This window comes from Pseudophryne corroboree, chromosome 2 (assembly GCF_028390025.1).
Source record: "Pseudophryne corroboree isolate aPseCor3 chromosome 2, aPseCor3.hap2, whole genome shotgun sequence".
Taxonomy (NCBI): Eukaryota; Metazoa; Chordata; class Amphibia; order Anura; family Myobatrachidae; genus Pseudophryne; species Pseudophryne corroboree.
In genome coordinates, this window is record NC_086445.1 from 152,358,760 (window position 1) to 152,370,850 (window position 12,091).

General features: G+C 42.9%; 1 protein-coding gene across 1 annotated transcript in view; it reads right to left on the reverse strand.

Annotated features, from left to right (window-relative positions):
* Positions 1-804: 804 nt before the first annotated feature.
* The window catches only part of ALG5 (ALG5 dolichyl-phosphate beta-glucosyltransferase), a 137,894-nt gene continuing 126,607 nt past the window's right edge, over positions 805-12,091 (reverse strand). The window contains exons 9-10 of the mRNA XM_063951850.1: positions 10,205-10,290; positions 805-1,943 (exon numbers count right to left, since the gene is read on the reverse strand). Of these exons, the coding sequence (XP_063807920.1) occupies positions 1,828-1,943; positions 10,205-10,290 (202 nt within the window). The 3' untranslated portion in view covers positions 805-1,827. The remainder of the gene's footprint in view (positions 1,944-10,204; positions 10,291-12,091) is intronic.

Here is a 12,091-nt window from a genome sequence, read left to right on the forward strand (position 1 = left end):
AGCAAGTTATGTAAAAAGAAGGGGGGGGGGGGGGGGGGGGGTTGACCAGAAAAATGGAAAGAAGCAGGAAAAAAGGGAAGACAATGGAGGAACATGGAGAGAGAAGCAGGGAGAAAGAAAAAGAAAGAAAAAGAAAGAAAAAAGAAAGAAAGAAAGAAAAGGAAAGAAAAAAGAAAGAAAAGGAAAGAAAAAAGAAAGAAAAAAGAAAGAAAAAAAGAAAGAAAAAAGAAAGAAAAAAAGAAAGAAAAAAGAAAGAAAAAAGAAAAAAGAAAGAAAAAGAAAAAGAAAGAAAAAGAAAGAAAGAAAGAAAGAAAGAAAAAGAAAGAAAGTTTGAAAGATGGTGAGAATACGGAGTAAATAAAAAGCTTGTTAAAATCAAGCACAAGTTTTTTTCTTCTTACACATTTAGCAAATAATAATTTCAAAATACTAAGATGAGAATCTATTGATTCACACACAAATTACAAAGAACAGTGAAGCTTTACTCAAAATCTTTACTTGTTTCAGATTATTGGCTCTGGATGGCACAATACATTTACTGTATATTGTTTTAGCCTACTTTTACGTCATATATGGGTCTGAAATATTTAAATTGTTTGCATGAATTGTCAGTTTGTATGCTACTAAATCTTTTCGTGTGTTTGGTTTGCAAAGTGAAATATAGGTGTCTTAGACAACATTACAACTTAAGCAGATGCAACAATTTCAAAGCCAGAAAAACAACTTGTCAAAGTAAAGCCAAACAAGCTTTTCACAAGACAAATCAGAACACTTTCATAGAGTCTGGATGAGGCTAACAGACAGGGAGGCAAAACTGTTTATTGGAAAAATACAGTGCAAATATCACACATGTGTTTTAACTCAGAGTGACTGGTCCCTGTAGGTTACAGCACAGCTGTGGTATTCTGCAGTATTGGGTAAGCTTGATGTGGTATGCACTACTGTGCCCAGCTGTCTGTTCTGAATGACATGTTGTCTTCAAGTTTAGTTTGTATTTGAAATGCGAGAAAAAACAGAACCATATAATGTATAAAATAACCTTTGTAATTACAAAAAAAGTGCCTCCACTAAAAGAAATTAGGTTGTCTAAGTTGCATTAATAATTCAAAATAACTGCAGTTGATAGGGAAAATTTGGGAGATGTGGTGAGAAAATTTGCTGCCCACCACCAAGAAGCTGTTCTGGAAAGTTTTAATTATGATCTCAGATTTCTTTTAGAAGCTCTACAAGACTGCAATGTATGGCGAAACATACAATAACAACAAAAATAATAATAATAATAATAATAATAATTTTGGGTTATTCTGCATTCGTGCTTCTATTTTGCAGCATAATTAAGGCTTCTCAAAGAGAGAGATGCATACTTTGATAAAAACATAACTGCAGTGGTGATTAACTGAATTCAAATATATGTAAAAGAAACATTTTTATTATGGTTTACATATATTTTGCTTGTTTATATACATAATATACAGAGTGCTGAAATCTCCCTTCTGTATAAAAAACCCAAAGAATTGAAGACTCATAAGCCATATGTTACCGGACTTCATAAACTGGTCTGCAAACTTTCCTTTACATAAAATATTTCAGTAGAATACAGTGTCCTTTTTTTTTTTTTTTTTTTACAAACAGACAACAATAATGTATCCACAAACAAATCAAGGCCAGTTTTAAAACTGTAATGCCATCGCTGAGTTCATCTACCACCATTGTTTCAATACACCATAAAATGTAGTTCTGCATAGGCCAGGGCATAGTGTGACTAACTCATCCGCCTATGCTTCACACCAAGCAGACTCCATGTTTTCACCTGTACATTAATAAAACTTAATTTAATTTGCCAGTTGTATCTAACTTCCAGACACCAGTCAGATAACGCAAGCGTATAAAAAGGAGATCCCGTCCCATCTGCAACCAGCTCCAGAAAGGCACCAGCTTAGACCCTGCATTAGGAACAAGGATACTGAATAAGGTTATCAAAACATAAAATACACAAATGCATACATTATTTACATTAAAAAAAACCCCATAAGAAATGGTTCCAATATTTGAACCACTATATAAAAGTGCTACAGTAGTCTTCTTTCTAGAGTTGTTAAAATAAAACTTTTTGGGGCACATCCAACTGAAGGAAAGATTTTTATTTGGAGAAATTAACACGCCTATCGTGCCCATTCTCCAATTACCAGAAGTATATATGCTCCAGATTCTTGTTCTATGCAATTGAAAAAATAAATAAAAATTGGGCACAATGATTTTTACAGCAAAACTCCTCTGAAAGATAAAAGCAAAAATAAGATTTTACTCACCGGTAAATCTATTTCTTGTAGTCCGTAGTGGATGCTGGGGACTCCGTAAGGACCATGGGGAATAGACTGGCTCCGCAGGAGACAGGGCACTCTAAGAAAGAATTAGGACTACTGGTGTGCACTGGCTCCTCCCTCTATGCCCCTCCTCCAGACCTCAGTTAAGGAAACTGTGCCCGGAAGAGCTGACATTACAAGGAAAGGATTTTGGAATCCAGGGTAAGACTCATACCAGCCACACCAATCACACCGTATAACTTGTGATAACATACCCAGTCAACAGTATGAACAACAACAGAGCATCAGACAAACCTGATGCAACCATAACATAACCCTTATTTAAGCAATAACTATATCCAAGTATTGCAGAAGAAGTCCGCACTTGGGACGGGCGCCCAGCATCCACTACGGACTACGAGAAATAGATTTACCGGTGAGTAAAATCTTATTTTCTCTAACGTCCTAGTGGATGCTGGGGACTCCGTAAGGACCATGGGGATTATACCAAAGCTCCCAAACGGGCGGGAGAGTGCGGATGACTCTGCAGCACCGAATGAGCAAACACAAGGTCCTCCTCAGCCAGGGTATCAAACTTGTAGAACTTTGCAAAGGTGTTTGAACACGACCAAGTAGCTGCTCGGCAAAGCTGTAATGCCGAGACCCCTCGGGCAGCCGCCCAAGAAGAGCCCACCTTCCTTGTGGAATGGGCTTTTACTGATTTTGGAGGTGACAATCCAGCCGCAGAATGAGCCTGCTGAATCATGTTACAGATCCAGCGAGCAATAGTTTGCTTTGAAGCAGGAGCACCCAGCTTGTTGGATGCATACAGGATAAACAGCGAGTCAGTTTTCCTGACTCCAGCCGTTCTGGCTACATAAATCTTCAAAGCCCTGACTACATCTAGTAACTTGGAATCCTCCAAGTCACGAGTAGCCGCAGGCACCACAATAGGTTGGTTTATATGAAAGGATGAAACCACTTTCGGCAGAAATTATGGACGGGTCCGCAATTCTGCTCTATCCGCATGGAAAACCAGATAGGGGCTTTTATGTGACAAAGCCGCCAACTCTGACACACGCCTAGCCGAAGCCAAGGCTAATAGCATGACCACCTTCCACGTGAGATATTTCAACTCCACCGTTTTGAGTGGTCCAAACCAGTGAGATTTCAGGAAACTCAACACCACGTTAAGATCCCAAGGTGCCACTGGTGGCACAAAAGGGGGCTAAATATGCAGCACTCCCTTTACAAACGTCTGAACTTCAGGTAGAGAAGCTAGTTTTTTTATGAAAGAAAATGGATAGGGCCGAAATCTGGACCTTAATGGACCCCAATTTTAGGCCCAAAGTCACTCCCGACTGTAGGAAGTGAAGGAAACTGCCCAGCTGGAATTCCTCTGTAGAGGCATTCTTGGCCTCACACCAAGCAACATATTTTCGCCGTATACGGTGATAATGTTTAGCCGTCACGTCCTTCCTAGCCTTTATCAGCGTAGGAATAACATCATCCGGAATCCCTTTTTTCTACTAGGATCCGGCGTTCAACCACCATGCCGTCAAACGCAGCTGCGGTAAGTCTTGGAACAGACAAGGTCCCTGCTGCAACAGATCCTGCCCTAGAGGCAGAGGCCATGGGTCCTCTGTGAGCATTTCTTGCAGCTCTGGATACCAAGTCCTTCTTGGCCAATCCGGAACAATGAGTATTGTTCTCACTCCTCTTTTCCTTATGATTCTCAGCACCTTGGGTAAGAGAGGAAGAGGAGGAAACACATAAACCGACTGGAACATCCACGGTGTCACCAGTGCGTCTACAGCTATCGCCTGAGAGTCTCTTGACCTTGCGCAATACCTCTGTAGCTTTTTGTTGAGGCAGGATGCCATCATTTCCACCTGTGGCAGTTCCCACCGACCTACAATCTCGAAGACTTCTTGATGAAGTCCCCCCACTCCCGGGTGGAGGTCGTGCATGCTGAGGAAGTCTGCTTCCCAGTTGTCCACTCCCGGAATGAACACTGCTGACAGTGCTCGTACGTGATTCTCCGCCCATCGAAGAATTCTGGTGGCTTCCGCCATCGCCATCCTGCTCCTTGTGCCGCCTTGGCGGTTTACATGAGCCACTGCGGTGATGTTGTCTGATTGAATCAGCACCGAATGGTTGCGAAGCAGGGTCTCCGCTTGACTTAGGGCGTTGTATATGGCCCTTAGTTCCAGGATATTGATGTGAAGGCAAGTCTCCTGACTTAACCACAGCCCTTGGAAACTTTTTCCCTGAGTGACTGCCCCCCACCCTCGGAGGCTTGCATCCGTGGTCCTCATGGGCCCAGTCCTGAATGCCGAACCTGCGGCCCTCGAGAAGGTGAGTACTCTGCAGCCACCACAGGAGAGACACCTGGCCCCGGGGGATAGGGTGATTAACCGATGCATCTAAAGATGTGATCCGGACCACTTTGTCCAGTAAGTCCCATTAGAAGGTCCTCTCATGGAACCTGCCGAAAAGAATGGCCTCGTATGATGCCACCATCCTTCCCAGGACTCGAGTGCAGTGATGCACTGACACCTGTTTTGGTTTTAATAGATTCCTGACCAGTGTCACGAGCTCCGGAGCTCTCTCTATCGGAAGATACGCGCTTTTCTGGTCTGTGTCTAGGATCATGCCTAGGAGAGGCAGATGAGCTGTAGGAACCAACTGCGACTTTGGAATATATAGAATCCAGCCGTGTTGCCGTTACACTTCCAGAGAAAGTGATATGCTGTTCAGCCACTGCTCTCTTGATCTCGCTTTTATGAGGAGATCGTCCAAGTACGTGATAATAGTGACACCTTGCTTCCGCAGGAGTACCAACATTTCCGCCATTACCTTGGTGAATATTCTCGGGGCCGTGGAGAGACCAAACGGCAACGTCTGAAATTGGTAATGACAATCCCGTACCGCAATTGAGGTACGCCTGATGAGGTGGATAAATGGGGACATGAAGGTATGCCTCCTTTATGTCCCGAGTCACGATAAAATCTTCCCCTTTCAGGCTTGTAACGACCGCTCTTAGCGATTCCATCTTGAACCTTTTCAGGTATATGTTCAGGGATTTTAAATTCAATAAGGGTCTTACCGAACCGTCTGGTTTCGGGACTACCACATGGTCGAATAATAACCCCCTCCTTGTCGAAGGAGGGGAACCTTGACCACCACCTGGTGAAGATACAATTTGTGAATTGCAATTAACCCTGTTTCCCTCTCGTGGGGGGAAGCCGGCAGGGCTGTCAGTGAGGAGGCCTCTTCTCAAAGTCCAGCTTGTATCCCTGAGACACAATATCTACTGCCCAGGGATCTAACAGGCAGTGAACCCACTTGTTGCAGAACTTACGAAAGCGTGCCCCCACCGGGCCTAGCTCCGTCTGTGGAGCCCCAGCGACATGCGGTGGATTTTCATAGAGGCCGGGGAGGACTTCTGTTCCTGGGAACTAGCTGTGTTGTGCAGCTTCTTTCCTCTGGCAAGAAAGGACGCACCTCGGACTTTCTTGTTTCTTTGTTCGAAAAGCTGCATTTGATAATGACGTGCTTTCCTAGGCTGTGCAGGAATATAAGGCAAAATATCAGAATTACCAGCTATAGCCGTGGAGACCAGGTCCGAGAACCCTTCTCCACACAATCCTCAGCCTTCCATATGCCACTTAAGTTGGCATCATCTGTCCATTGCATATTCTACAGGACACGTCAAGCAGAAATCGACATAGCTTTGACTCTAGGACCCAGTATACTCATGTCTCTTTGGGCATGTTTGATTATACAGGTTGAGTATCCCTTATCCAAAATGCTCGGGACCAGAGGTATTTTGGATATCGGATTTTTCCGTATTTTGGAATAATTGCATACCATAATGAGATATAATGGCGATGGGACCTAAGTCTAAGCACAGAATGCATTTATGTTTAATATACACCTTATACACACAGCCTGAAGGTCATTTTAGCCAATATTTTTAATAACTTTGTGCATTAAACAAAGTGTGTGTACATTCACACAATTCATTTATGTTTCATATACACCTTATACACACAGCCTAAAGGTCATTTAATACAATATTTTTAATAACTTTGTGTATTAAACAAAGTTTGTGTACATTGAGCCATCAAAAAACAAAGGTTTCACTATCTCACTCTCACTCAAAAAAGTCAGTATTTCGTAATATTCCGTATTTCGGATATTTGGATGAGGGATACTCAACCTGTATATATCTCTTAAGACAGCATCTTTAATATATATATATATATATATATATATATATATATATATATATATATATATAAACAGCAAAAAAAAGGCGGCACTCGGAGACTTTAAAGTGCAGATGAATTGTATTCCACAAAAAGAAGACTAACGTTTCGGGGTCACATTACCCCTGTGTTCACTTTGACAAAGGGGTAATGTGACCCCGAAACGTTAGTCTTCTTTTTGTGGAATACAATTCATCTGCACTTTAAAGTCTCCGAGTGCCGCCTCTTTTTTGCTGTTTGTGGATTGCCCTTGGAGGGCACCGGAGCCTGTACATAGAAGATAGTGGGAGTGCCGGTCTGTGTGGACTATATATATATATATATATATATATATACACACACATACATACATACATACATACTAGGGTCTCAATTTCTGCTGATAAGGTACCTGTCCACGCTGCCACAGCACTATAAACCCATGCCGACACAATCGCCGGTCTGAGTAGTGTACCAGAATGTGCACGCTATCTGCAGGATCCCTGAGAATAGCTGTTAAGTCAGCGCTACCTTTTGGGCAAAGTGACACCCTAGGGGAAGATTCCCATCACATCCTGGCCCTAGTAGGGAAAGGATACTACCTGAGAATGCTTTTTGGGAAGCTGCAGCTTCTTGTCTGGAGATTCCCGCTCTTTTTCTTCATGAGAGGAGGGAAATTTACCTCAGCTTTCTTCCCCTTAAACATGTGTACCCTTGTGTCAGGGACAGATGAGTCATCAGTGATATGCAAATAATCTTTTATTACAATAATCATATACTGAATACTTTCCTGACATTTTGGCTGTAACTTTGCATTATCGTAGTCGACACTGGAGTCAAACTCCGTGTCGATATCAGTGTTTATTATTTTGGATAGTGAGTATTGTGAGACTCTGAAGGTCTCTGCGACATAGGGACAGACATGGGTAGATTTCCTGTCTATTCTCTAATCTTTTGTGCAATAAATTCACCTTAGCACTTACACATATCCAAACAGGTGTCGGTGTTGTCGACGGAGACACCCTCTCACACACATATTGGCTCCATCTCCTCCTTAGGGGAGCCTTTTACCTCAGACATGTCGACACACACGTACCGACACACCACACACACAGGGGATGCTCTATTTGAAGACAGTTCCCCCACAAGGACCTTTGGAGAGACAGAGAGAGAGTGAGTATGCCAGCACACACCCCAGCGCTATATGACCCAGGAATCACACAGTAACTTAGTGTTAACCCAGTATCTGCTGTATATATTGTTTTTACGCCAAATTTATGTGCCCCCCCCTCTCTTTTTCACCCTCTTCTATCGTGCTTCTGCAGGGGAGAGCCTGGGGAGCTTCCTCTCAGCGAAGCTGCGGAGAGAAAATAGCGCTGGTGAGTGCTGAGGAAGAAGCCCCGCCCCCTCAGCGGCAGGCTTCTGTCCCGCGATTTTGTGTAAAAATAATGGCGGGGGCTCATGCATAATACAGTGCCCAGCTGTATATATGCTGCTTTTTGCCAGGAGGTACTCAATTGCTGCCCAGGGTGCCCCCCCCTGCGCCCTGCACCCTACAGTGACCGGAGTGTGTGGGAGCAATGGCGCACAGCTGCAGTGCTGTGCGCTACCTCATATGAAGACAGGAGTCTTCTGCCGACGATTTTGACGTCTTCTTGCTTCACCCGCCGGCTTCTGTCTTCTGGCTCTGCGAGGGGGACGACGGCGCGGCTCCGGGAACGGACGACCAAGGTTAAGTTCCTGTGTTCGATCCCTCTGGAGCTAACGGTGTCCAGTAGCCTAAGAAGCGCAACCTAGCTGCAGTTAGTAGGTTTGCTTCTCTCCCCTCAGTCCCACGTAGCAGAGAGTCTGTTGCCAGCAGAAGCTCTCTGAAAATAAAAAACCTAACTAAAATACTTTCTTAATAGCAAGCTCAGGAGAGCTCACTAAAATGCACCCAGCTCCTTCCGGGCACAGATTCTAACTGAGGTCTGGAGGAGGAGCATAGAGGGAGGAGCCAGTGCACACCAGTAGTCCTAATTCTTTTTTAGAGTGCCCTGTTTCCTGCGGAGCCCGTCTATTCCCCATGGTCCTTACGGAGTCCCCAGCATCCACTAGGACGTTAGAGAAAAAACAAAAACCCAAACCAACATAACAAAATAACAATGATACAAAAGGGGAACTTTTAAAGCAAGCAATACATATTAAAAAAAAAACCAAGTGTTCCAATTTACAATATATTATAAAGCATGTGAACATTTTACGAAGCAAAAGCATAAAAAAAAAAGAAAAAAAAAACCCCACCTGCAGTTCTACACTAATTGAGCATATATGTACAATTCAGGGACGTGCGGTGAGGTAAATGGCTTAGGGGTCACTGGTTAGTACCAGAGCCAGATTTACACACAATATATGAGCCAAAGGTTCATGTGGGCATTATACACAGGTGCAGCAGTATATAAATACACGTGGGCACTATACACAGGTGCAGCAGTATATACATGTGGACACTATACACAGGTGCAGCAGTATATACACGTGGACACTATACACAGGTGCAGCAGTATATACACGTGGACACTATACACAGGTGCAGCAGTATATACACATGTGGGCATTATACACAGGCGCAACAGTATGTAAATGTGGACATTATACACAGGCGCAGCAGTATATAAATGTGGACATTATACACAGGCGCAGCAGTATATAAATGTGGACATTATACACAGGCGCAGCAGTATATACACATGTGGGCACTATACACAGGTGAGGCAGTATATACACATGTGGGCATTATACACAGGTGCAACAGTATATACATGTGGCCATTATACACAGGAGCAGCAGTATATACACATGTGGACATTATACACAGGTGCAGCACTATATACATAGGTGGGCATTATACACAGGTGAGGCAGTATATACACATGTGGGCATTATACACAGGTGTAGCAGTATATACACATGTGGGCATTATACACAGGTGCAGCAGTATATACAGTACACATATGGGGATTACACACAGGTGCAGCAGTATATACTGCTGGAAATGTGGTTAGTTTTGATCAGAGACGTGCAGAAAGGATAGGCAGGGGAGGCACTATCTCACCTCACCGCACGTCACTGGTACAATGGGGGTAATTCCAAGTTGATCGCAGCAGGAAATTTTTTAGCAGTTGGGCAAAACCATGTGCACTGCAGGGGAGGCAGATATAACATGTGCATAGAGAGAGTTAGATTTGGGTGTGGTGTGTTCAATCTGCAATCTAATTTGCAGCGTAAAAATAAAGCAGCCAGTATTTACCCTGCACAGAAATAAAATAACCCACCCAAATCTAACTCTTTCTGCACGTTATATCTGCCTCCCCTGCAGTGCACATGGTTTTGCCCAACTGCTAAAAAAAATCCTGCTGCGATCAACTTGGAATTACCCCCAATGTACACTCAAAAAGAAGAATTACATCTGCCTGACTTTATAACAATTTTTAGAAAATGTTCCTCAGTTAATTTTGAAATAAATACAGTGTTCAAGTATACTACATAATACAACAAAAATAAAATTAAGAAATCTATTACAATAAACGGTGTTCCTGTTATAGCAATGTGTCGCCTTAGCCTTAAGGAATATGCTATTAAATCAACAGGACCAAAGTGACAGCTTACCTTCAATTTCCGTCCAGTTCACTGCAACTTCTGCAACTGGGATCTTTAGGCATTGAGCTATATATAAGAGTTCCACATCAAATGCCCTGCAAACACAGGAGATACAATGCATTGAGCCAGCTCTAATAAGAAATGATTAGAGGATTCTGACTAGAACAACTACATTATAAAAAAGGAAGGTTATTACTATCATTTAAAAATATCCGTACAGTGCATGGTTCTTCAAATTTATTGAACTATCACTGTAACAAAAAGCAGCATAGATTTGCACTACACAAACACACTACAGATTATTTAACATTAGAGTTTTTCTAGCTGAATATGTAAAAGAAGAAAATAAAGATCCGTGTAAAGGCAGGTACACACTAGACGATTTTGAACCTATAAAGATTTCCCTTGAAATTTCCCCAGCTGCATAATGTAAGATAAAGAGCATACACACTGAAGGATAAAGTGAATAATACCATTCAGTGACATCACCCCTCCCATCCCTGAACATGCAGTCATGAAAGATATAACCTAAATTGTACTGCATGTTCAGATGATAAAGATAAACGATAATGACCCACGGGAGCACGCATCGTTATCGCGCACACACACTTGAAGATATGAACGATAATATCTTTATTGTGAATATTGTTCACTTAAATCATCTAGTGTGCATGCCCCTTTACTCCTCCATTTTGCACAGAACATCACTGGTGTTCCGTAACATAATATTCCAAAGCCACTCAGGGCCTGATTCAGAGGTGGTACTGCTGCATCCGCCCTAGCGCCTGTTGCCCGAGTCACGCAGGTGCAATAATATACAAATTACTAGTTTCACTCTCCCCCTGGTACACTAGCATGCTCCAGAATATAGAAGTTCAGAGACGCCCACTTTCTGCACCCCTGCACGATAACACCATGAGAAGTTGTAGACAGTCCACCATCGACGCTTGCACCTGCCTATGGCAAGTGCAGTGTCCGTCTGAACGAGGCAATTTGTTTGAGTACACAGCTGCTTTCACTGACACACATACAACACTCCTATTAGTAAATAATCACTGGACTGCATTTACATAAACATTGTGTGTGGTTTGCGAGCACCTCTGAATCAGAACCTTAATAGCAAGTTCCTTAAGGGGGGTACATATGGAGAGATCCATGCTTAAAATCTAAGTAATCTGACTTGATTGCTTAGAAGTTAAGATCGGATCTCTCCATGTGTAAGCCCAACAGCGATAGCGAAGCGTGGACTCGCGCATCACTATCGCCGGTGCTAGACTGGCCTACATGCAAATACAATCTAGCACATCGCTCATTTCACCCGCTTTTTGAAATGAGCGTCCCCCCCCTCCCCCAGCACACATCGCGCTGAGTGGTCTATGATAGATCGCTGAGCACACATCTCTGCCCGCGTGTACTGGCCTTTTTAATCGTAGGCGGTGAACATTTTGACCTGTATGACCTACACAAATCATTACACTTCCACAGCTTTCTGGATATGCACTGATAAAGTCATAACCGTTTCCTCATGTACCTCTGCATCTCCTACACCCCAGGTAACAGTGGCCTGACATGGAAAGTTTTCTAATAATCAACTGGGCTTAATACACACACACACACACACACACACACACACACACACACACACACACACACACACACACACACACACACAATACATTTTCCAATTCGGCACACATTACAAAACCTATAATATTAAGAACAATGACATTACTAGAGAATTTTGATGCATAATTACAATTAAAGATGTGCGGGATCGATTTTACTCGGGTTTTTCGGATTTTTCTTATTGCTATCCAAAACGCGTGACATCCGTGACCCAATAAGATGCCGTTTTGAGACCCGAGTAAATCCGAACATGCACATCTCTAATTATAA